At 50.1% G+C, this 26,287-nt stretch overlaps 2 protein-coding genes across 4 annotated transcripts in view; one reads left to right on the forward strand and one right to left on the reverse strand.

Moving 5' to 3' along the window:
• Nucleotides 1-10,454, forward strand: part of borcs8 (BLOC-1 related complex subunit 8) — a 31,276-nt gene extending 20,822 nt beyond the window's left edge. Inside the window, exon 7 of one of the 3 annotated variants that reach the window (XR_011587572.1) lies at nt 8,924-9,010. Coding sequence is in view for 1 of the 3 variants with exons in the window: in XM_070859536.1 (XP_070715637.1) it covers nt 8,924-9,010 (87 nt within the window). In the remaining 2 variants the exon portion in view is untranslated. Of the gene's footprint in view, nt 1-8,923 lie in introns of all 3 variants that reach the window. The other 2 variants (XM_070859536.1, XM_070859537.1) reach the window with 2 other exon arrangements.
• On the reverse strand, nt 1,688-25,910 carry tmem221 (transmembrane protein 221). Its single transcript, XM_070859535.1, has 3 exons — nt 25,544-25,910; nt 14,462-14,547; nt 1,688-2,188 (listed from the first exon to the last, which is right to left on the reverse strand). The coding sequence occupies exons 1-3, from the start codon at nt 25,876-25,878 to the stop codon at nt 1,689-1,691; spliced, it is 921 nt and encodes a 306-aa protein (XP_070715636.1). The 5' UTR covers nt 25,879-25,910; the 3' UTR covers nt 1,688.
• Between the last annotated feature and the right edge of the window lie 377 nt (nt 25,911-26,287).

Below are 26,287 nucleotides of genomic sequence, written 5' to 3' on the forward strand. Positions count from 1 at the left end.
GACTGTAGGGACCACTTTGAAATAACCGTGCCGTAGGGTGTGCGGAGATGTAGTGAGGTTGTACAGAGAGCACCCAACTTTCGATTCCCAGACTGATGCCGAACCAGTTCATCTCATCCAGGGATGGGGATGCTTCAACCAGCCTCGGACCCTCTGGGTTTGGGAGAGAGGGGGGAGGGGGGTGGAGGTGAAAAATCAGTCGGAGGTTCCCACTGACACTGTCCCGTGACAGCAGCTGGAAAAGGGAATGGGTTCGGGTGTGATGGTCTCTACAGTCGAGCAGCCTGCTGGGAGAGCTTGTGAAGGAGAGGTTCCGGAGGGCAGCTGGACCCTCTTAATAACCATGACCTTGCATGAGTTACTGCAAAAATACATATATATATATAAAGAAGTCAGCTTTTTTAGGTTCTAAAGTAATGTCACTTTAAGTAAGGCATTCTTCTCCCATTTGGTTAATTTGACCTGCTGTTGTTTTAAATTTAAAAAAAATGCCCCGATCAGTAATCAAATGTACATTTCTCTGCCTGAACCTTTTTAAAAAATCGTGAGCCGCCACCTTGAATACAACAGTGTCTCGCTGGGCCAGTCCAGGGGCAGTTAAGAGTCAACCACATCGCTGTGGGTCTGGAGTCACATATCGGCCAGACTGGGTAAGGGCGGCAGATTTCCTTCCCTAAAGGACATCAGTGAATCAGACGGGTTTTTACGACAATCCAATAGTTTCATAGTCACCATTCCTGACACTAGCGTTTTTATTTAAATTCCAGATTTATTGAATTAACTGAATTTAAATTCCCCAGCTGCCGTTGCGGGATTTTAACTCCTATTTCCTCTCACGTCTCCATGTTCATTAGTCCAAGCCTCTGGATTAATCGTCCAGTAACATAACCACTATGCTACTGGGCCTCTTGTGCTTTGTGGAGATTCCTGGCCCGTTTCCCCTTCAGGTGAAGATGGGACTCCCACCTCTCCCAAATTTTGGCCCAGAATTTGCTGCCAAAATAACGGCCTGTTTCCTGGCACTTGTGGAGATGGTCCCAGCAACTGGTGGCGAGGCGTGACACCCCGTGGGTTGTGAATCGTCACAAGTTGCCCGACAATTTGCACCACTCATCTCGCGAAAACCGTGTCTGCGTTTGTGCATCAATTAAACTCACCGCAGAAAGTTAGGACTGCTACTTGACAGCGTAAATAATTTTTTAATGAGATTTATATTCATACAATGACACCCAATCTCTGTGGCCCAGAAATGGAACAATTAAAACTCTGGAGTCTCATTCCTACAGGTAGTGAATTGTTGTTAGCAATTTAAAACATTTTAAATAGTTTCTTTCTTATCCTTTTTATCTCTCTTTATTCTCCCTTTCTCTGAATCCAATCTTCCTTCCCTTCTCTTTGTGTACCTGGTTTTGACTTTAATTCCTTCTCCGTTCATGACTCTGTTCCTTTCTCAGTCTTGGTTAATGAGAGACTGATGGTCGCGTCGTTCACTGAAGTCCGAGACGCCTGTGTTACCCTCACCGCGCACTCCCAGCAACGCGCAGGACCAAACCTTCCTCCCTGAAGGGTGAGGTGCGGGGGTTGAAAAGTCTTAACTAACGGGGGTCGCACTGTCGGACCCTCCCCCTCCCCCCCTCTGGCAGGATCCGTGCCAATATCCCCCCCCCCCCCCACACACACACCCGGGCTCAGACCAGTGTCGAGTCCTTCCTGCACACGGTCCCCTTGCGCGCCTGCACCCGCCTCATCTCGTGTGTCACCCCCTCCCAGGGCGCGGCGCAGGGCACGCCTCGTCCCGCCGCCGACAGCGCCCGTGGGCGCTCGTACCGATCCCGTGCCGTCACGGCGGGGCCAGCCCGGCTGGCTGAAGTGGCCACGTAGAAGGCCTTCTGCTCGCGGTACCGTTCGTAGGCCGTCTCCCGGCGGAATGCAGGCAGGCGTGATGATGGCTCCTCCTCCACCTCCCCGCGGACCACATGCTCCGTGTCCGGCCAGCCGCCTCTCGGGACGCGGTTGTTCTCGAACAGGGTGGCGCCGCGCTCCGGCAGGGCGGTCCTGCCCATGCGCCAAGATTTCGCCAAGGCATGGACGACGATGATGGAGAGCGCCAGTGCCCCAGTGCCCAGCACACTGGCGCTTGCTATCGCGCTCTCCTTCTCGAACTCCAGTAGCAAGTAAATGGAGAGAGCTGGAAGGAAAGCACAGGAATCTCCGTGTAAAGTCCCACAGGGCCGACAGCAATGTACCGTCACATCTCTGAACATCAGGGTACGGGTCAAAGCTTGTGCCTTTCAATTCATTTCTTCATGTGTCCATTAAGGTGAACACCTTTTATTTGAGGCAGCTAATGTCCCCATCAAACACTCCCAGGGCAGGTACAGCACGGGGTTAGATACAGAGTAAAGCTCCCTCTACACTGTCCCATCAAACACTCCCAGGGCAGGTACAGGGTGTTAGATACAGAGTAAAGCTCCCTTTGCACTGTTCCATCAAACACTCCCAGGGCAGGTACAGGGTGTTAGATACAGAGTAAAGCTCCCTTTGCACTGTCCCATCAAACACTCCCAGGGCAGGTACAGCACGGGGTTAGATACAGAGTAAAGCTCCCTTTGCACTGTCCCATCAAACACTCCCAGGGCAGGTACAGCACGGGGTTAGATACAGAGTAAAGCTCCCTTTGCACTGTTCCATCAAACACTCCCAGGGCAGGTACAGCACGGGGTTAGATACAGAGTAAAGCTCCCTCTACACTGTCCCATTAAACACTCCCAGGGCAGGTACAGCACGGGGTTAGATACAGAGTAAAGCTCCCTCTACACTGTCCCATCAAACACTCCCAGGGCAGGTACAGGGTGTTAGATACAGATTAAAGCTCCCTTTGCACTGTTCCATCAAACACTCCCAGGGCAGGTACAGGGGGTTAGATACAGAGTAAAGCTCCCTTTGCACTGTCCCATCAAACACTCCCAGGGCAGGTACAGCACGGGGTTAGATACAGAGTAAAGCTCCCTCTACACTGTCCCATCAAACACTCCCAGGGCAGGTACAGGGTGTTAGATACAGAGTAAAGCTCCCTTTGCACTGTTCCATCAAACACTCCCAGGGCAGGTACAGGGGGTTAGATACAGAGTAAAGCTCCCTCTACACTGTCCCATCAAACACTCCCAGGGCAGGTACAGGGGGTTAGATACAAAGTAAAGCTCCCTCTACACTGTCCCATCAAACACCCCCAGGGCAGGTATTTTCTCAAGTGTAGAAGATTAAGGGATGATCTGATCGAGGGGTTTATGATTAAAGGAGTTGATGGGGTGGATCGAGAGAAACTATTCCCTCTGGTGGGGGGAATCCAGAACAAGGGGCAGGACCTTAAAATTAGAGCCAGGCCGTTCAGGGTGATGTCAGGAAGCACTTCTTCACACAAAGGGCCGTGGGAATCTGGAACTCTCTTCCCCCAAAAGGCTGTTGAGGCCAGGAGTCAATAGAAACGTTTAAAACTGAGATTGCTAGGTTTTTATTGGGTAAGGGTGTTAAGGTTACGGAACAGAGGCCGGATGATGAAATTAAGATACAGATCAGCCGTGATCTAAGTGAAGGGCTGAATGGCCTCATGTTGTCATGTGTTGCAGGCCAGATTCCGAGAGATGGACTCGGGCTGGACAAACAGGAATTGGCTGTTCCTTGGGGTTCTGAGGAGCACAAACCTGAATCTTTTCAGGTGATGTTGGGCAAGGGGGCTTTCTTTCGATGTAGCATGGTGTACCTCAAAAGTAGTAATCTCGGGATTGCTACCAGTGCCACGTGCTAGTCAGGGTAGGAATCGCAGGATAGCTCAGATGAATACGTGGCTTGAGCAGTGGTGCAGCAGGGAGGGATTCAAATTCCTGGGGCATTGGAACCGGTTCTGGGGGAGGTGAGACCAGTACAAACCGGACAGTCTGCACCTGGGCAGGACCGGAACCAATGTCCTAGGGGGAGTGTTTGCTAGTGCTGTTGGGGAGGAGTTAAACTAATGTGGCAGGGAACCAATGCAGGGAGACAGAGGGAAACAAAATGGAGACAGAAGCAAAAGACAGAAAGGAGATGAGTAAAAGTGGAGGGCAGAAAAACCCAAGGCAAAAAACAAAAAGGGCCACTGTACAGCAAAATTCTAAAGGGTCAAAATGTAATAAAAAGGCAAGCATGAAAGCTCGGTGCCTCAATGCGAGGTGTATTCAGAACCCAGGAGAGGGCTCTGAGCTAGTTAGAGTGGGTGAGAGCTCAGATGAACAGGACCCCAAGAAAGAATGCAAAAGGCAGGAGGCAACTGAGCAGAGTAGCACTGGGGTAAGTGTAAACCACAAGGTGATAGGAAGGGACAATATGTATGAATATAAAGGGGCTGCAGGAGGGGTCAAAACTAAAAATCATGGTTTAAAAACTAGTATTAAAACACTCTACCTAAACGCACGCAGCATTCGAAATAAAGTAAATGAGTTGACGGCACAAATCATTACAAATGGGTATGATTTGATGGCCATTACAGAAACGTGGTTGCAGGGTGGCCAAGACTGCGAATTAAACATACAGGGGTATCTGACAATCTGGAAGGATAGACAAGAAGGGAAAGGAAGTGGGGTAGCTCTGTTAATAAAGGATGATATCAGGGCAGTTATGAGAGATGATATTGGCTCTAATGAACAAAATGTTGAATCATTGTGGGTGGAGATTAGAGATAGTAAGGGGAAAAAGTCACTGGTGGGCATAGTTTATAGGCCCCCAAATAATAACTTCACGGTGGGGCGGACAATAATCAAGGGAATAATAGAGGCATGTGAAAAAGGAACGGCAGTAATCATGGGGGATTTTAACCTACATATCGATTGGTCAAATCATATCGCACGGGGTAGCCTGGAGGAGGAATTCATAGAATGCATATGGGATTGTTTCTTAGAACAGTATGTTACAGAACCTACAAGAGAGCAAGCTATCTTAGATCTGGTCCTGTGTAATGAGACAGGAATAATAAACGATCTCCTAGTAAAAGATCCTCTCGGAATGAGTGATCACAGTATGGTTGAATTTGTAATACAGATTGAGGGTGAGGAAGTAGTGTCTCAAACGAGCGTACTATACTTAAACAAAGGGGACTACAGTGGGATGAGGGCAGAGTTGGCTAAAGTAGACTGGAAACACAGACTAAACGGTGGCACAATTGAGGAACAGTGGAGGACTTTTAAGGAGCTCTTTCATAGTGCTCAACAAAAATATATTCCAGTGAAAAAGAAGGGCGGTAAGAGAAGGGATAACCAGCTGTGGATAACCAAGGAAATAAAGGAGAGTATCAAATTAAAAACCAATGCGTATAAGGTGGCCAAGGTTAGTGGGAAACTAGAAGATTGGGAAAATTTTAAACGACAGCAAAGAATGACGAAGAAAGCAATAAAGAAAGGAAAGATAGATTACGAAGGTAAACTTGCGCAAAACATAAAAACAGATAGTAAAAACATTTACCGATATATAAAACGGAAAAGAGTGACTAAAGTAAATGTTGGTCCCTTAGAAGATGAGAAGGGGGATTTAATAATGGAAATGTGGAAATGGCTGAGACCTTAAACAATTATTTTGCTTCGGTCTTCACAGTGGAAGACAGAAAAACCATGCCAGAAATTGCTGGTCACAGGAATGTGGGAAGGGAGGACCTTGAGACAATCACTATCACTGGGGGGGTAATGCTGGACAAGCTAATGGGACTCATGGTAGACAAGTCACCTGGTCCTGATGAAATGCATCCCAGGGTATTAAAAGAGATGGCGGAAGTTATAGCAGATGCATTCGTTATAATCTACCAAAATTCTCTGGACTCTGGGGAGGTACCAGTGGATTGGAAAGCAGCTAATGGAACGCCTCTGTTTAAAAAAGGGGGCAGACAAAAGGCAGGTAACTATAGGCTGGTTAGTTTAACATCTGTAGTGGGGAAAATGCTTGAAGCTATCATTAAGGAAGAAATAGTGGGACATCTAGATAGGAATAGTGCAATCAAGCAGACACAGCATGGATTCATGAAGGGGAAATCATGTTTAACTAATTTACTGGAATTCTTTGAGGATATAACGAGCATGGTGGATAGAGGTGTACCGATGGATGTGGTGTATTTAGATTTCCAAAAGGCATTCGATAAGGTGCCACACAAAAGGTTACTGCAGAAGATAAAGGTACGCGGAGTCAGAGGAAATGTATTAGCATGGATAGAGAATTGGCTGGCGAACAGAAAGCAGAGAGTCGGGATAAATGGGTCCTTTTCAGGTTGGAAATCGGTGGTTAGTGGTGTGCCACAGGGATCAGTGCTGGGACCACAACTGTTTACAATATACATAGATGACCTGGAAGAGGGGACAGAGTGTAGTGTAACAAAATTTGCAGATGACACTAAGATTAGTGGGAAAGCGGGTTGTGTAGAGGACTCAGAGAGGCTGCAGGGAGATTTGGATAGGTTAAGCGAATGGGCTAAGGTTTGGCAGATGGAATACAATGTCGGAAAGTGTGAGGTCATCCACCTTGGGGAAAAAAAACAGTAAAAGGGAATATTATTTGAATGGGGAGAAATTACAACATGCTGCGGTGCAGAGGGACCTGGGGGTCCTTGTGCATGAATCCCAAAAAGTTAGTTTGCAGGTACAGCATGTAATCAGGAAGGTGAATGGAATGTTGGCCTTCATTGCGAGAGGGATGGAGTACAAAAGCAGGGAGGTCCTGCTGCAACTGTACAGGGTATTGGTGAGGCCGCACCTGGAGTACTGCGTGCAGTTTTGGTCACCTTACTTAAGGAAGGATATACTAGCTTTGGAGGGGGTACAGAGACGATTCGCTGGGCTGATTCCGGAGATGAGGGGGTTACCTTATGATGATAGATTGAGTAGACTGGGTCTTTACTCGTTGGAGTTCAGAAGGATGAGGGGTGATCTTATAGAAACATTTAAAATAATGAAAGGGATAGACAAGATAGAGGCGGAGAGGTAGTTTCCACTGGTCAGGGAGACTAGAACTAGGAGGCACAGCCTCAAAATACGGGGGAGCCAATTTAAAACCGAGTTGAGAAGGAATTTCTTCTCCCAGAGGGTTGTGAATCTGTGGAATTCTCTGCCCAAGGAAGCAGTTGAGGCTAGCTCATTGAATGTATTCAAGTCACAGATAGATAGATTTTTAACCAATAAGGGAATTAAGGGTTATGGGGAGCGGGCGGGTAAGTGGAGCTGAGTCCACGGCCAGATCAGCCATGATCTTGTTGAATGGCGGAGCAGGCTCGAGGGGCTAGATGGCCTACTCCTGTTCCTAATTCTTATGTTCTGATGTTCTTATGTACTTTTCCTGTGTCCGGGCTGTATTCTGGTCTGCAGAGGGAGTTTCGGTTTTTGCCTCCGATTTCTTCGGAATTCCCTCAAATACTTGTATTTATACAACACCAGGTCACAGCTAAACGTTTCACAGAATTGTCATTTGGAAGTGTTTGTCTATCTTGAAGGTGTCACCGGTGACTCGTTAGTTAGTCTTGAGTCAGCAGGTCGTGGGTTCAACACTCCGGAGACTTCAGCCCATAATCCCGGCTGATGCCCCTCAGTGAGGGAGAGCAGCTGTCGGAGGTGCCGTTAAACCGAGGCCCCGTCTGCCCTCTCAGATGGATGTAAAAGGTCCCATGGCACTATTCGAAGAGGAACAGGGGAGTTCGAGCCCTCAACCAACCTCACTAAAATCAGATTCTCTGGGTCATTATCACAGTGCTACATGTGGGATGCCACGTTTCCTCCATAACAGTGATTGCACTTCAAGAAGAATTTCATTGGCTGTAAAGCGCTTTGGGACGTCCCGAGGTTGTGAAAGGCGCTATATAAATGCAATTCCTTTCTTTGTTGTATTGTAGGCAAAAGTGGCCGCCAAGTTTGCATACAGTATGATCCCACAAACAGCAATGAGGCAAATGACCCATTAACCTGTTTTTGGTGACGTTGATTGAGGGATAAATATTGGCCCCAGGACACCGGGGAGAACTCCCCCGTTCTTCTTCGAAATAGTGCCATGGGATCTTTTGCGCCCACCTGAGAGAGCAGACGGGGCCTCGGTTTAACGTCTCATCCAAAAGACAGCACCTCCGACAGTGCAGCACTCCCTCAGTGCTGCACTGGAGGGTCAGCCTGGGTTATGTCCCCATGGGGTTTGACACACAGAGTGCTGGTGACTGAGCCAAACTGACAGATTGCAAGTTGTAAAATGTAACCTTTTTGCTAAGTTAATTGAACCTTTTTCCGAAATGTAGGGGTGCGTTTCCCAGTTGTGGCCTCGGTGCAGAGCCCCACCCGCAGAGAGTGCGTATCACGAAATGGGTGTGTGCATCGTGCCATTCGTGGGCCGTGAACACGCCATTTCCCAACATGCACTCCTGACGTGCGAGAGTTTGCTCGAAGAGCTATCGGCTCACGTGCCTGTTTGGTGCCATCTACTGGTGTGACATCGCTACTGCAGCACCTTTATTTGCACTATTTACGTACCGGAATCATACACCACCGAAGGCCATTCAGCCCATCGTGCCCATGCTGGCCCTTTGGTAGAGCTGTCCAATCAGTTTTCCCCCTTAGCCCTGCAAATATTCAAGTATTTATCCAATTTGAAAGTTACTGTTGAATCTGCTTCCACCGCCCTTACAGGCAGTGAATTCCAGATCATAACACATGCAGGAGTAGGACCCCCGGCTGACCCCCCCCGGCTCAAGGGTACTGAGGCCGATTGTAGTGCTCCAACTGCTGCCCTGGGCGGGAGCAGGATCAGACCCCGGGGACCTCTTGTCTTTACGGGTCAGTACGTGTCCCCAGCTCGTCACCGAGTCACTGAATGGAGCTGGGTGCCACGCTGTAATACCAACGCGGCTGACCTTTGCTTTTTGGTTTCTCTGCAGTGTTGGATGGTGTATTCAGTGAACAATGGTCGCAAAGCTCATTCCGGGCCACGCAAACAAAAGGGATCAGATGGCATAAGGTTCTGACAGAGTTGGACGGTTAACGGCACTGGTGTGTTTACATGTGTCTGTGTGTGCGTGTGTTTACACGTGTGTGTGTGTGTGTCTGTGTCTCTGTCTGTGTGTGTGTGTGTGAGTGTGTGTGTCTCTGTCTGTCTGTGTGTGTGTCTCTGTCTGTGTGTGTGTGTGTGCGCGTGAGTGTGTGTGTCTGTCTGTGTGTGTGTTTGAGTGTGTGTGTGCGTGTTTACACATGTGTGTATCTCTGTGTGTGCGTGTGTCTCTGTCTGTGTGTGTGTGTGTGTGTGTCTCTGTCTGTCTGTGTGTGCGTGTGAGTTTGTTTGTGTGTGCGTGTGTTTACACGTGTGCGTGTGTCTCTGTCTGTGTGTGTGTGTGTCTCTGTCTGTCTATGTGTGCGTGTGAGTTTGAGTTTGTGTGTGCGTGTGTTTACATGTGTGTGTGTGTCTGTCTGTGTGTGCGTGTGTCTCTGTCTGTGTGTGTGTGTCTCTCTCTGTCTGTGTGTGTGTGTGCGTGTGAGTTTGAGTTTGTGTGTGCGTGTGTTTATACGTGTGTGTCTCTGTCTGTGTGTGTGTGTGTGTGTCTCTGTCTGTCTGTGTGTGAGTTTGAGTTTGTGTGTGCGTGTGTTTACGTGTGTGTGTGTGTGTGTGTGTGTGTGTCTCTGTCTGTCTGTGTGTGCGTGTGTCTCTGTCTGTCTGTGTGTGTGTCTCTGTCTGTCTGTGTGAGTTTGAGTTTGTGTGTGCGTGTGTTTACACGTGTGTGTGTGTGTCTCTCTGTGTTTGAGTTTGTGTGTGCATGTGTTTACACGTGTGTGTGTCTGTCTGTCTGTCTGTGTGTGCGTGTGAGTTTGTGTGTGCGTGTGTTTACACGTGTGTGTGTGTGTGTCTCTCTGTGTTTGAGTTTGTGTGTGCGTGTGTTTACACGTGTGTGTGCGCGTGTGTTTACACGTGTGTGTGTGTGTGTGTGAGATGAGCGTAACAGAAAAACCTCTTTGCCGAGTGCAGCTCTTCACAAAGGAAACAGCTTCGAATTCTTCCCATCAGCACTTTACGACGGCACCGAAGAAGCTATTCCACACAAGCTGAGTCGCGCCTGCAGATAAGTCGCACTGTATCGGAATAGCCTGCCTCTCCGTCCCCCCCACCCAAAATGTTGCACTATTTGTATAAGCGGGGGGGGAGCTTGTTTGTTCGCTGTGTGTGTGTACGCACAAAGGAAATCAGCCACCTGTTCCACCCACATCCCACCCCCACGGTGTCAAGAAGGCACAGGTACAAGATTTTCCAGTTGCTTTGCTTGGAAATCCTCGCTCCTGACCTCTGGGTACAGAGACTGCTGAGAGAAGGGCTGATCTCGGGAGAGTACTTGACACTTCTGTGTAGCTTTGAGGGATTTGCTTTGACTGTAGCACTCTGTGCATGAGTACTGTAATCAATAAACGGATGGAAAGACTGAACTACCTTGGTCGCAGGATGCTTTGCCGTCTTCAGAATAGCCGACCCCCATCCCACACGTCAGTGGGCCTCTCACTGGCTCTCCACCCCTCTGTGTTTGGAGTGCAGTATGGCGGATTACATAGAATTACATCGAATCTTCACAGCACATTCGGCCCATCGGGTCCGTGCCGGGGTTTCTGCTCCACACCAGCCCTCTCCCACCCTCTCCATCTCCCCCCATCACCATATCCTTCTATTCCTTTCAGTTGTTAGCCGTGGCTCAGTGGGCAGCACTCTTACCTCTGAGTCAGAAAGTTGTGGGTTCAAGTCCCACTCCAGGGACTTCGAGCACAAAGGCTGACACTCCCAGTGCAGTACTGAGGGAGTACCGCACTGTCGGAGGGGCAGTACTGAGGGAGTACCGCACTGTCGGAAGGGCAGTACTGAGGGATCGCTGCACTGTCGGAGGGGCAGTACTGAGGGATCCCTGCACTGTCGGAGGGGCAGTACTGAGGGATCGCTGCACTGTCGGAGGGGCAGTACTGAGGGATCGCTGCACTGTCAGAGGGGCAGTACTGAGGGATCGCTGCACTGTCGGAGGGGCAGTACTGAGGGAACACCGCACTGTCGGGGGGCAGTACTGAGGGAGTGCCGCACTGTCGGAGGGGCAGTACTGAGGGAGTGCTGCACTGTCGGAGGGGCAGTACTGAGGGAGTGCCGCACTGTCGGAGGGGCAGTACTGGGGGAGTGCCGCACTGTCGGAGGGGCAGTACTGAGGGAGTGCCGCACTGTCGGAGGTGCCATCTTTCGGATGAGACATTAAATCGAGGCCCCATCTGCTCTCAGGTGGATGTAAAAGATCCTAGGGCACTATTTCGAAGAAGAGCAGGGGAGTTCTCCCCGGTGTCCTGGGGCCAATATTTATCCCTTAATCAACATCACTAAAACAGATTATCTGCTCATTATCACATTACTGTGTGTGGGAGCTTGCTGTGCGCAAATTGGCTGCCGTGTTTCCCACATTACAACAGTGACTACACTCCGAAAGTACTTCATTGGCTGTAAAGTGCTTTGAGACGTCCGGTGGTCGCGAAAGGCGCTATATAAATCCAAGTCTTTCTTTCCTTTCTCTCTTGTATATTTATCCAGCCTCCCCTTAAATACATCGATACTATTCGCCTCAACCCCTCCCTGTGGCAGCGAGTTCCACATTCTCACCGCTCTCTGGGTAAAGAAGTTTCTCCTGAATTCCCCATTGGATTTATTAGTGAAGGTCTTATATTGATGGCCATAGTTCTGGATTCCCCCCTCAAGTGCAAACATCTTCCCTACGTTTACCCTATTGGGTCACCTGTTGAGTTTACCAGGATACTGGTAGTGCCGTGCCACAGATTGGCTAGACGTGGGTCTGTGGTGGTCCTGGTCTGAAGGCCAAGGGTCGAGGACATCACTGAGATGCTGTGACTGGGAAGGTCCAGGTGGGGTTTGCCAGCCTGTGCGGAGTTGGTTGGCCTGCGGGGGGGGGCGGAGCTGCAGTTGCCCTCAGCACCCTAAGGCTGCTCTTTTGTACCTTCTGATGGTTGGTTTCAGATCGGCCTTGGTGCAGAAATAGGAAGCAAGGGCGGGGACCTCTGCTGGTCCAGTGGGTAAATGCATATTTGTCCTCCAGACTGCTGTAATGTATTTGTTCATGTCTTTGCTTAAGAATTCATTGCAACACATTGCTATTCAGAACTAGTTGGTTCATTAACAAAGGTTTAACAATCACACTACACATTACTAGTTCATCCACTGGGGTCACAACTGCATACCTCATCGTGGATCCCCCGAACCCAACTGGCTGGGGTTTTATTGAGTCTTGTGAAGATCACGTGACTGGCTAAGACACTCACAATGCAACAGCTCCATAAACCTGAGAGTATACTCGCAGGTGCATACATTACAACTGGGAATCCAGGCTCCTGATCACTAGCCAGCAACTCACAGAATCACAGAACGGTTACAGCACAGAAGGAGGCCATTCAGCCCAGGCTCTGCAAGAGCACATAGTGTGTTTCACTTTTATTTTTGTAATGTGTGTTAAAATAGGAGGTTGCAACTATCAATTGATTGGTCGATGAATCACCTTGGAGATGAGGGATGGATTTGGAAGCAGTTTGAATCGATCCCTTATCTCGGGGAGACCTTATTGAGGTGTATAGAATTATGAGCGGCCTGGATAGAGCGGATAGGAAGGACCTGTTCCCTTAGCAGAGGGGTCAATAACCAGGGGGCATAGATTTAAAGTAATTGGTAGAGGGGATCTGAGGGGAACCTTTTCACCCAGAGGATGGTGGGGTCTGGAACTCACGGCTTGAAAGGGTGGTAGAGGCAGAAACCCTCGCCACATTTAAAAAGTACCTGGATGTGACCTTGAAGTGCCGTAACCTACAGGGCTACGGACCGAGAGCTGGAAAGTGGGATTAGGCTGGGTAGCTGATTCAGCCAGTCCCACTCCCCCGCCCTTTCCCCACAGCCCTGCAAAAATAATTTCCTTCAGGTACTTTTGGAAGCCGCGATTGAGGCTGTCACCCTTTTAGGCAGCGCGTTCTAAACCCTAACCACTCGCTGGGCAAAAAAGTTCGTTCCTCATGTCGCCTTTGGTTCTTTTGCCAATCTGTGTCCTCTGGTTCCCGACCCGTCCACCAATGGGAACAGTCTCTCTATCTACTCTGTCCAGACCCCTCCTGATTTTGAACACCTCGATCAAATCTCCTCTCAACCTTCTCTGCCCCAAGGAGAACAACCCCAGCTTCTCCAGTCTCTCCACGTAACTCGCGCTGGAAGAAATGCATGTGTGAATGTTGGGCAAAGACAGGACTGCACTCGTTGTGATCGGCCTCTGACCCCCACGGTCAGACAGCCGCTGACCCTCGAAGTCCAGGCTCGTACATGGCAAGCGCCCAGAACAGGTGAGCTGGTTGCCCATTGGCGGAAAGAAAGAATATCTTTTGCATCCTTCAGACATCCCAAAGCACGGAAGAGCCAATGAAGTGGAGAAGTTATGTTAAACCTGCATCAAACCTTGGACTACTGTGTGCAATTCTAGTTGGGGGCTGGAGTATAAAAGCAGAGAAGTCCTGCTACAACTGTACAGGGTATTGGTGAGGCCACACCTGGAGTACTGCGTCCAGTTCTGGTCGCCATATTATAAAAAGGAAAGGGAGGCACTGGAGAGGGTGCAAAAATGATTTACACGGATGATGCCAGAACTGCGAGGTTACACCCACCAGGAAAGGATGAACAAGCTGGGTCTCTGTTCTCTTGAAAAGACAAGGGGTGACCGAATAACAGAGGCTTTAAAATTCTGAAAGGTTTTGATAGAGTGGTCACAGCATTCAGAAGAAACATCTTTACCCAGAGAGTGCTGAGAATGTGGAACTCGATTAGTTGAGTAGTTGAGGTGAATAGTATCGATGTATTTAAGGGGAGGCTGGACAAGCGTATGGGGGAGAAGGGAATCGAGGGTTACGCTGATAGAGTTAGATGAGGAAAGACGGGAGGAGGCGCGAGTGGAGCATAAACGCCGGTTGGGCTGAATGGCCTGTTTCTGTGCCGTATATCCCGTGTAATTGTATGAAATACTTCTGAACTGTAGCCACTGTTGTATTATAGGAAATGTGGTAAGCAATGTGTGCACAGCAAGATCCCACACAACAGCAGTGCAAAGTTAATTGGTTTTGATGGTGTTGATTGAGGGATAAGTATTGTCCAGGGCACCAGAGGAGTGCTTGGTTCATCAAAACTAGTGCCACAGGATCTCTTACGTCCCCTGCACAGACAGACGGGACATCGGTTTAACATCTCCAAAAGATGGCACCCCTGACAGTGCGGGACTCCCTCAGCACTGTGCTGGGGGGGGCCGGCCTAGATTCAAGTGGCTGCAGTGGGACTTGAACCCATGACCTTCTGACTCTGAGGCGAGAGAAAGTGCTGCCCACTGAGAGTCAGGAGAGATGGGGGAAGATCTCGGGCCGCCTGTACTTACCTGCCAGGTACACGATGACACCCAGACAGAACGCACTGAGGGCCAGGCGCCGAGAACACCGACTGTTCAGGAGAAACCAACCAGCCCTGGAATGGGAGAGAAAAGGACGCAGGGTGAGAATCCCGACAACCTCTCTGACATCAGTTGTCTCTAACCTTTTATTTTTTTTTACAAAAATGATCATTATAATGGTGTGTGCCACCAAACGAGGTTCCTGATCTGGGTTTGAAAATGCCTACATGGCCTCTACTCCCCTCCCGATTGTTGTAACCTCCTCCAACCCTCCGAGGTCGCTGCGCATCCCTGATTATAATCGCTCCACCATCGGTGGCCGTGCCTTCAGCTGGCTGGGCCCCAAGCTCTGGAATTCCCTCCCTAAACCCCTCCGCCTCTCTACATCACTCTCCTCCTTAAAACCTACCTCTTTGACCAAGTTTTTGGTCACCTGTCCTAATATTTTTTTATGTGGCTCAGTGTCAAATTTTGTCTATATAAATACAAGTTGTTGTATTTTGTACTTTCTAAGGAATTTGCAGTTCACCGCCTCCCCACATGGGGGCAGACTATGCCCTCCCCCCACGGGGGGCAGACTGTGCCCTCCCCCCATGGGGGCAGACTGTGCCCTCCCCCCATGTCCAGGCCTGTGACCTCCCATGTCCCAGAAACTGGTAATTTATTATTTTATATTCGTTCCTGGGATGTGGGCATCGCTGGCAAGGCCGGCATTTATTGCCCATCCCTAATTGCCCCTTGAGAAGGTGGTGGTGAGCCGCCTTCTTGAACCGCTGCAGTCCGTGTGGTGAAGGTGCTCCCACAGTGCTGTTAGGGAGGGAGTTCCAGGATTGTGACCCAGCGACGATGAAGGAACGGCCGATATATTTCCAAGTCAGGATGGTGTGTGACTGGGAGGGGAACGTGGAGGTGGTGGTGTTCCCATGGGCCTGCTGCCCTTGTCCTTCTAGGGGGTAGAGGTCGCGGGTTTGGGAGGTGCTGCCGAAGAAGCCTTGGCGAGTTGCTGCAGTGCATCTTGTAGATGGTGCACACTGCAGCCAGGGGGCGCCGGTGGTGGAGGGAGTGAGTGTTGAGGGTGGGGGATGGGGGGCCGATCAAGCGGCTGCTTTGTCCTGGATGGTATCGAGCTTCGAGTGTTGTTGGAGCTGCACCATCCAGGCAAGTGGAGAGTGTTCCATCACACTCCTGACTTGTGTCTTGTAGATGGTGGAAAGGCTTTGGGGAGTCAAGAGGTGAGACACTTGTCGCAGAATACCCAGCCTCTGACCTGCTCTTGTAGCCACAGTATTTATGTCATTGCCTGGTGACCGAGTGGTCCTTGCACAGGCTTGGGATCCGTGCCCGATTGATAGGGTATGATGTTCAAAGATCTATAGCAGCCGTGTAATGGGAGATTTAGAAGTGGATCTACTGTGTGTCGTGTATGAGATTAATCGGCTAGGGAAGTCTCACGGGGTCAATAGAGACTGAGGTCGTTCGATTCCTCTTGGGCAAGGAGCAAAGGCGGGTAAATGGAGTTAATGTACAGATCAGCCATGACCTGGCTGAATGGCCAGAGCAGGCTCGAGGGGCTCAATGGCCAGAGCAGCCTCGAGGGGCTGACTGGCCGGAGCAGGCTCGAGGGGCTGACTGGCCAGAGCAGGCTCGAGGGGCTCAATGGCCGGAGCAGCCTCGAGGGGCTCAATGGCCGCCCCCTGCTCCTGTGTATACCTTTTCCTTGAAATTATTTTGGAGTAAAGGTTCTGTAAATATTTTCTGATGTGTACGTTATTTCATACTACCACCGTGGTAAATGCACAGCACTGTGATGGAATGATGCAACGTAAGGGCAAGCACGGGAGGCCATTCGGTCCATCTAGGTTTTTCCTTCCACACACGCAAAACATAAACAGGGATTTCGGCATCTTCCAGACAAAACAAACACTCCGAAATCCTTCGAAAGGTAGCTGGGTCGAGATCCTGAGAACAAAGAACATCTCCAGTTATAGAAGGTGAGTGTGGATTGAGTTAATGTCTTCCCCTGGAGCCTCAGTAGGTTGGAGAGGAATTTCCCGGATTTTATTTCCCTAAATTACTGTATTGTCCTGGGTTATATTTATCCTGCCAATATCTATCCCTCAAATCAACAAAACAAAACACAGATTATCTGGTCATTATCACATTGCTGTGTGTGGGAGCTTGCTGAACACATTGGCTGCCGTGTTTCCCACATTACAACAGTGACTACACTCCAAAAGTACTTCATTGGCTGTAAAGCGCGTTGGGACTTGGAGTGGATGTTTAAGGCGCGAGATAAATGAAAATCCTTATTTTCTAAAATTAGTTTCAATCTGTGTCCTCTGGTTATCGATCCACCTGCTAGTGCAAACAGTCACTCCTTATTTACTCTATCAAAACTGCCGACAGTCCTGGGTCGTAGGGAGGGCAGTTCTGCATCACAGAGGCTGGGTGAGTTTGGCGGGAACATAACAACATAAGAAATAGGAGCAGGAGTCGGCCATTCGGCCCCTCGAGCCTGCTCCACCATTCAACAAGATCATGGCTGATCTGGCCGTGGACTCAGCTCCACTTACCCGCCCGCTCCCCGTAACCCTTAATTCCCTTATTGGTTAAAAATCTATCTATCTGTGACTTGAATACATTCAATGAGCTAGCCTCAACTGCTTCCTTGGGCAGAGAATTCCACAGATTCACAACCCTCTGGGAGAAGAAATTCCTTCTCAACTCGGTTTTAAATTGGCTCCTCCGTATTTTGAGGCTGTGCCCCCTAGTCCTAGTCTCCCCAACCAGTGGAAACAACCTCTCTGCCTCTATCTTGTCTATCCCTTTCATTATTTTAAATGTTTCTATAAGATCACTCCTCATCCTTCTGAACTCCAAGGAGTAAAGACCCAGTCTACTCAATCTATCATCATAAGGTAATCTCCTCATCTCCAGAATCAGCCTAGTGAATCGTCTCTGTACCCCCTCCAAAGCTAGTACTCCAGGTGCGGCCTTACCAATACCCTGTACAGTTGCAGCAGGACCTCCCTGCTTTTGTACTCCATCCCTCTCGCAATGAAGGCCAACATTCCATTCGCCTTCCTGATTACCTGCTGTACCTGCAAACTAACCTTTTGGGATTCTGCACAGGCTGGCCGCTGAGGGCTGCAAGAAACAGGTTGTTGGAACTGAGTTTTGATCGGGGCGAGAGAGGGGGGAGAGGTTGGTCAACTTTGGCTGCAGTCTAGTGGTTTGGACCGAAGATAGCTTGCCATGCTGGGCTGGCTTTGCGTTCGTTTGGTTGGGTGGCGGTCTTGTCATGTTAAAGAAGCACATATACAGTGACAGCCATGTGCTTAACCTATATCCCATCCTGTGTGTCAATAAATAACCAGCAACATGCAGTTAGGTTGTATTACAAATAATTTATGTGTGAAGCTCTTTGAAGATGTCAGTGGGCAAAAAGGGAAAAAGGGAAAATGGGGAAAAAGGGAAAAAATTCCCACCCGAAAAGGGTTGAAAGTCGGTGGAGCAGCAGCCGCGTTCTCCCTCCCCTATCCCAGGCCGAAGGTCAACCAGAGAAGCGAGTGTCACTGCAGCCTTCCATTGCACCACCACCATCCACCTCGGAGGATGAAGAGGAGGAACCTCATTACTCGAGGGAGTCCATAGAGGAAGAAGATAACTTTCCTCACCTCCTGGCGGAGGACAAGGAGGAGGAGGATGACGATCAAGATATAATTCCAGAGCTGCTGGAATCTGCAATTGTTGTGCTAGCGGGGAGGGGGGGGATGAGCCTGCGGCCATCTGCATTGATATTGAAGAGACACCGGGATCAAGCAGTGTTGATCCGGCAACGCCAAGGCGCAATATATTGCGAACGCCGACCCTATGGAGGTCAGATCCAAAAAGAGTTTCATGCACAAGAATCCCCAGGTTTCTCTGCACCGCAGCATGTTGTAATTTCTCCCCATTCAAATAATATTCCCTTTTACTGTTTTTTTTCCCCAAGATGGATGACCTCACACTTTCCGACATTGTATTCCATCTGCCAAACCTTAGCCCATTCGCTTAACCTATCCAAATCTCCTTGCAGCCTCTCTGTGTCCTCTACACAACCCGCTTTCCCACTAATCTTAGTGTCATCTGCAAATTTTGTTACACTACACTCTGTCCCCTTTTCTAGGTCATCTATGTATATTGTAAACAGCTGTGGTCCCAGCACCGATCCCTGTGGCATACCACTAACCACCGATTTCCAACCGGAAAAGGACCCATTTATCCCGACTCTCTGCTTTCTGTTCGCCAGCCAATTCTCTATCCATGCTAATACATTTCCTCTGACTCCGCGTACCTTTATCTTCTGCAGTAACCTTTTGTGTGGCACCTTATCGAATGCCTTTTGGAAATCTAAATACACCACATCCATCGGTACACCTCTATCCACCATGCTCGTTATATCCTCAAAGAATTCCAGTAAGTTAGTTAAACATGATTTCCCTTTCATGAATCCATGCTGCGTCTGCTTGATTGCACTATTCCTATCTAGATGTCCCATTATTTCTTCCTTAATGATAGCTTCAAGCATTTTCCCCACTACAGATATTCAAGACAGAGATCGATAGATTTTTGAATATTCAGGGAATCAAGGGATATGGGGACAGTGCAGGGAAAGTGGAGTTTAGGTATAAGATCAGCTGTGATCCCATTGAATAGTGGAGCAGGCTCGAGGGGCCGAATGGCCGACTCCTGCTCCTAATTCTTATGTTCTTACGACCATGGGATTTTGGTCTGGGTCAGGGTTAAGTAAGAACTTGAATTTATATAGTGCCTTTCCCAACCTCAGGCCATCCAAGGCACTTAACGGTCAATTAAGTGCTTTTTGAAGTGTTGGAAACAAGGCAGCCAATTTGTAACAGCCCACAAACACTGAGATAATGATCAGATTATCAAGTGATGTTTGTTGAAGGATAAATATTTACCGGGACACCGGGGAGAACTCTACTCTTCTTCAGATTAGTGGAATGGGATTTTTATGCATCTCCCAGAGTGGGCTGACAGTTTAACGTCTCGTCTGAAAGACGGCACCTGCCACAGTGCAGCACTCCGTCAGCCTGGATTATGTGCTCTGGAGCAGGGCTTGAATCTACAGCAAGTTTTGCAGTGCCCAGGTTGTAGGGTCATCACTCGTCTCCCTGAATCCAGGGCATTTTACTTAAAAAAACTCACAGCAGATACATTTTCTAACTCCGCTGGACCTCAGTTGCCGATCTGACAGCGAGCTCACTGCGAGGAACACCTCACACTGAATATTCACACTACTCATGGCACGCCAGGACTTCAGGAGCAAATTAAATCTGGAGGAGGCAACTCGAGCACAGCTTATCGCTCTGGGTTTGGGGAGAACTCTTGCCTGCTGCATGTAATGATATTTTTAAAAAATATATATATTTTATGGGATTAAGGGCCTTGCCAGCATTTATTGCCCATCCCAAATTGCTCGTGAGCCAAGGGCAGTTAGAATCAATCCCACTGCGGTGGGTCTGGAGTCACATGTCGGCCAGACCGGGTAAGGACGGCAGATTTCACTCCCTGACGGACATTCCTGAACCACATGGGTTCATGGTCCATTACTGACAGTAGCATTTTTTTTTAAATTCCAGATTTATTTAATTGAATTTAAATTCCCAAGCTGCCGTGGTGGGATTTGAACTCATGGCTCCAGATCATTAGTCCGGACCTCTGGATTGCTGGTCCTGTAACATAACCACTCTGCTACCGTACCCATTCATGTTTAGGGTGCTCATAGTTCTCCGTCTCTCCACCTCCCCTCCTTTAAGACGCTCCTTAAAACCGACCTCTTTGACCATTCTTCTGGTTACCTGTCCATAATATTTCTTTGTGGCTCAGTGGCGAATCTCGTCTGCCAACGCTCCTGTGAAGTGCCTTGGGACATTTTACTACATTGAAGGCGCTATATAAATGCAAGTTGTTATTTGTTGTATGTGGAGAGACTCAGGAGGAGAATCTTAACCAAACATTCTTACACCGTTGCCTTGCACTGTCACCGGACGAGCCCCGTGTATTCAATGCTTTTCCTTTTAAAACTCGTGTTCCTTTCTCCTCCTCCCTCCCTATCAAGGCTGGAACCCCGCCCCACTAAAACAGCGATTCATACTGAATTCCTGGCGGACAAAGTTCTGAGGTAACGCGGCGATGGGATCGATGCAGCAAACTCGCATACACCATTATTCCGTTTCAAAGAGTTAATTCAAAGCAGCGCTCGGCTGCCAAGCAGGCAGGTTTAAGGTGGCACGTCCTGGCTTCCTGTAAAAGGGGCCTGCCCTGGGGGGTCTCTCTATAGAAGAAAAGCTCACACAAAGACTGCGGCTCATTAAACTCCTTGCTCACGCACCCCCCACGTCCTGGCAGATTACAGCAGCAGGACTCAGTAAAAGCCACAAAGCATCTCATTCTTTAACAAGCTCTCTCGTTCCCCTCTGGCTCGGTTCATACATGTGCCATCTGGTGTGGAACTGAGACACAAAGACCAACAACAACTTATATTGATATAGCGCCTTTCATGTAGTGAAACGTCCTAAGGCGCTTCACAGGAGTGTTAAGAGATTAAAAAAATTAACACCGAGCCGCCTAAGTAGAAATTAGCGCAGGTGACTAAAAACTTGGTCGAAGAGGTCGGTTTTAAGGAGCGTCTTAAAGGAGGAAAGAGATGTGGAGAGGTTCAGGGAGGGAGTTCCAGAGCTTGGAGCCCAGGCAACAGAAAGCATGGCCACCGATGGTGGAGCGATTATAATCAGTGGATGCTCAAGAGGCCAGAATTAGAGGAGCGCAGACATCTCGGGAAGTTGGGGAGCTGGAGGGGATTAGAGGTAGGGAGGGGCGAGGCGAGGGAGGGATTTGATAAAGAGAATTTTGAAATCGAGGCGTTGCTTAACCGGAAGCCAATGTAGGTCAGCGAGCACAGGGGGTGATGGGTGAGCGGGACTCAGTGCGAGTTAGGACATGGGCTGCCGAGTTTTGGATCACCTCTAGTTTACGTAGGGTAGAATGTGGGAGGCCAGCCAGGAGTGTGTTGGAATAGTCAAGTCTAGAGGTAACAAAGGCACGGTGAGGGTTTCAGCAGCGGATGAACTACGGATGAGGCAAAGGCGGAAACGGATGATGTAACGGAGGTGGAAATAGGCGGTCTGAGTTATGTTGCGGATACGTGATCAAAAGCTAATTTCAGGCTCAAATAGGATGCCAAGGATGCGAACAAGACCAGGAGACAAGTACGTAATCGAAGCACTACACTTCAGCGCTGAGGGAGCGCCGCACTGTCGGAGGGGCCGCCTTTCGGATGAGATGTTAAACCGAGGCCCCGTCTGCTCTCTCAGGTGGACGTAAAAGATCCCATGGCACTATTTCGATGAAAAGCAGGGGAGTTCTCCCCGGAGTCCTGGGACCAATATTTATCTCTTGATCAACATCACTTAAAAAAAACACATGATCTGGTCATTATCACATTGCTGTTTGTGGGAGCTTGCTGTGCGCAAATTGGCGGTCGTGTTTCCCACATTATTCTTTAACCCCTTTTCAAAAATACTTGAGTGATTGAACCGCTTTGGGACAGCCCCGAGGATGAAATCGATGGAGGTGGAAATTAGGCCGTTTCTGTAATGGGCAGGCAAGTGGCAGCAGCAGTTTTACACCCGGGTGGAGACCAGAACATCCAGACCTGGTCTCGCTGCTCCCATCTGCTGTATTACTGTTCCGGTCCGGGTAGCTGCAGTTCCTCGGGCAACAACACCCGACTTAATATACCTAAGAACATAAGAAATAGGAGCAGGACTCGGCCATTTGGCCCCTTGAGCCTGCTCCACCATTCAATAAGATCATGGCTGATCTGATCATGGACTCAGCTCCACTTCCCTGCCCGCTCCCCATAGCCCTTGACTCCCTTATCATTCAAAAATCTGTCTATCTCCACCTTAAATATATTCAATGACCCAGCCTCCACAACTCTCTGGAGCAGAGAATTCCACAGATTTACAACCCTCAGAGAAGAAATTCCTCCTCATCTCAGTTTTAAATGGGCGGCCGCTTATTCTGAAATTGTGCCCCCAGTTCTAGATTCCCCCCCATGAGGGGAAACATCCTCTCTCCATCCACCCTCTCAAGTCCCCTTTACACAGAGTGCAGCAAGGTCATCAGCTTTGCCCCAACATCAGAAAGTTTCTGCGGCGAGTTTATAAAAGACCCGTAAAAAATTTGTGGACCCAAAAATGTTCAACACAGAATTTGGTCCGCACTGGAGTTATACTGCACACGGTGCCAAGCTCATCCCAGCCTCCTGAAGTTCACCTCACATCATCATCGGCAGTCCCCTGATGATTTGCTTTCACGCCAAAAAAGAATGAGTTTACAGGTGCACCAAGCAGCTATGGACCGGACTGGAGTTATACTCCAGGTGGTGCCAAGTTCATCCCAGCCTCCTGGCGGTGACCTCACTGATGCTGCATCCTATCAGCACTCTGACCGGAAGCTGCCTTTGCGTTGGTTCTACTGCCAGGACCACGAGCTCCCAGACTTGCCACTGCCGGTGAATGGAAAAGCCCCAGCTTTAGAGAATCCGGGAAGTTTACATTGGTGTTGCCAGGAGCTCCATGCCACCGGGAGCTGGCACCACCACTGCTGGCAAGACCTTAGTCAACCACGTTGGTGTGGGGACTGGAGTCACATAGGCCAGCCCGGGCAAAGGCAGGCGGTTTCCCTCCCTGAAGGTCATTAATGAACCCGTTCATCAATCCAACAGCTTCCATGAATTCAAATTCGCAAAAATGCCACGGTGGGATTTGAATTCGCGTGCCATGCCAGATTATTAGTTCAGGGTTCTGGATTACTAGCAGCATAACCATTAGCCCTGTGCATAATGCCATAAAACTGAACTGGAGTTATACTCCAGGTGGTGCCAAGCTCATCTCAGCCTCCTGGCCGTGACCTCACTAAAGCTGCGGCCCATCAACATTCCGGCCTGACCTGGCCCTTGCATCGCGTTTTCTATCCACCTTGGAGCTAAGAGATTTGACAGCGATTGTTTAAAACCATGAAGGGTGCAGATAGAGTAAATCCAATGGCTGAAGTTCGATAACCAGAGGGCACAGATTGAGGGCGATTGGTAAAAGAACCCGAGGCAACATGCGGGAAAGCTTTTTTACGCAACGATTTGGAACGTGTTGCCTGATAGAGATTCAATAGTTGCCTTCAAACGGGAATTGGATAAATACTTGAAGGGGACAAAGAATTGCAGGGATATAGGGAAAGAGCGGGAGAGTGGGACTGACGGGATTGCTCTTCGAAAGAGCCGGCGCAGACTCGATGGGCCGAATGGCCTGTGCTGTCCTGTTCTATGATGGTATGAAAGGCAGCGGCATCAGGCTATGGCGAAAGCAGTACAGCGGGCGCACTATTGGATGGCTTGTTCACAAAGCTTATAATGAACCGAGTGGCCTCCTGTGCTGTGCCACCCGAAAATTCTATCCAGTTTGCATCCAAACCGTTCTTGCATCAATTAAAAACTAGTTTAAAGAAATGAAAAACTTTGATTTATATAGCGCCTTTCACAACTACTGGATGTCACGAAGCACTTTACAGCCAATGAAGTATTTTGGAGTGTTGTAACTGTTGTCATGCAGCAAACACAGCAGCCATTTTGCACACAGCAAGCTCCCACACACAGCAATGTGATAATGACCAGATAATCTGTTTGTGATGTTGATTGAGTGATAAATATTGTCCCCAGGACACCGGGGAGAACTCTCCTACTCTTCTTCAAAATAGCAGCCATGGGATCTTTTACATCCACCGGAGAGGGCAGACGGGGCCTCGGTTTAATGTCTCATCCGAAAGACAGTGCGGCACTCCCCCAGTACACCCCCTCCGACAGTGCGGCACTCCCTCAGTACTGCCCCTCCGACAGTGCGGCGCTCCCTCAGTACCGCCCCTCCGACAGTGCGGCACTCCCTCAGTAGCGCCCCTCCAACAGTACGGCGCTCCCTCAGTACCGCCCCTCCGACAGTGCGGCACTCGCTCAGTACTGCCCCTCCTACAGTGCGGCACTCCCTCAGTACTGCCCCTCCGACAGTGCGGCACTCCCTCAGTACTGTCCCTCCGACAGTGCGGCGCTCCCTCAGTACTGCCCCTCCGACAGTGCGGCACTCCCTCAGTACTGTCCCTCTGACAGTGCGGCGCTCCCTCAGTACTCCCCCTCAGACAGTGCGGCGCTCCCTCAGTACTGCCCCTCCGACAGTGCAGCACTCCCTCAGTACTGCCCCTCCGACAGTGCGGCGCTCCCTCAGTACTGCCCCTCCGACAGTGCGGCACTCCCTCAGTACCGCCCCTCCGACAGTGCGGCACTCCCTCAGTACCGCCCCTCCGACAGTGCAGCACTCCCTCAGTACTGCCCCTCCGACAGTGCGGTGCTCCCTCAGTACCGCCCCTCCGACAGTGCAGCACTCCCTCAGTACTGCCCCTCCGACAGTGCGGTGCTCCCTCAGTACTGCCCCTCCGACAGTGCAGCGCTCCCTCAGTACTGCCCCTCCGACAGTGCAGCACTCCCTCAGTACTGCCCCTCCGACAGTGCAGCGCTCCCTCAGTACTGCCCCTCCGACAGTGCGGTGCTCCCTCAGTACTGCCCCTCCGACAGTGCAGCACTCCCTCAGTACTGCCCCTCCGACAGTGCAGCACTCCCTCAGTACTGCCCCTCCGACAGTGCAGCACTCCCTCAGTACTGCCCCTCCGACAGTGCGGCGCTCCCTCAGTACTGCCCCTCCGACAGTGCGGCACTCCCTCAGTACTGCCCCTCCGACAGTGCGGTGCTCCCTCAGTACTGCCCCTCCGACAGTGCAGCGCTCCCTCAGTACTGCACAGGGAGTGTGCTCCCTCTTGAACCCAACACCTTTTGAGTGAGAGGCGAGGGTGCTGCCCACAGGGCGCCAGTGGGGTTTGGGAGCTGCCCAATGAGCACAATTAAAGTCAATGCCAAACACAGTGTTAGAAGAGAGAAAGCAGGATCTTTGTTGCGTCTACCTGTCGGGCTGCGTGTCCCCTCCGCGGATCTCGGCGGCCAGGTATCCGTGCATCAGAGCCAGGAGCAGGCAGCAGAGGTGCAGGGAGAGCGAGAGAGAAGCCAGTGCCCGGGACACGCAGCGGAGCAGCCGGCGGGCCAGCGGCCCCGGCACCGGGGACTGGGACTGGGACTCGGTCCCGGGCCGCGGCGGGCCGAGCTGCAGCAGGAGACTGGCCGCCAGCAGCGACATGAGGGCGGCCAGAGCGGCCAGGGAGAGCAGGGCGGCCAGGCAGCGCTCCGCCGGGGAGCCGGAGCTCGGAGCCTCCCCCGCCGCCCTCCTGTCCGCCTGCTGCATCACTGCAGCACTTTGTAAAAGTTTGCCACAACTTTTGTACCCTCTCCAGTCTCTCACTCTGACTTTGTTCCTGTAAGGCTGCAGTTATTTTACATTTATATTACAGTTCTGCACAGCAAAAAAAACTTAAAACACAATACAGGTTTAAAGTAATTGGTAGAGGGATTAGAGGCGAGTTGAAGAGAACTTTTTTCACCCAGAGGGTGGTGGGGGTCTGGAACTCACGGCCTGAAAGGATGGTAGAGGCAGAAACCCTCACCACATTTAAACAGTACCTGGATGTGCACCTGAAGTGCTGTAACCTACAGGGCTACGGACCCAGAGCTGGAAAGTGGGATTAGTCTGGGAAGTGGGATTAGGCTGGGTAGCTCTTTGTCGGCCGGCATGGACTCGATGGGCCGAATGGCCT

Source organism: Pristiophorus japonicus, chromosome 18 (assembly GCF_044704955.1).
Source record: "Pristiophorus japonicus isolate sPriJap1 chromosome 18, sPriJap1.hap1, whole genome shotgun sequence".
Classification (NCBI taxonomy): domain Eukaryota; kingdom Metazoa; phylum Chordata; class Chondrichthyes; family Pristiophoridae; genus Pristiophorus; species Pristiophorus japonicus.

Bases quoted from the DNA above. Each gene is read 5' to 3' on its own strand.
- tmem221 (XM_070859535.1), bottom strand. From the start codon at position 25,878: ATGCAGCAGGCGGACAGGAGGGCGGCGGGGGAGGCTCCGAGCTCCGGC. The intron at 14,548-25,543 runs GTAGACGCAACA...CTCCCATTCCAG, and splicing joins GGGGACACGCAGCCCGACAG to GGCTGGTTGGTTTCTCCTGA. The intron at 2,189-14,461 runs GTAAGTACAGGC...CTTTCCTTCCAG, and splicing joins TGTCATCGTGTACCTGGCAG to CTCTCTCCATTTACTTGCTA.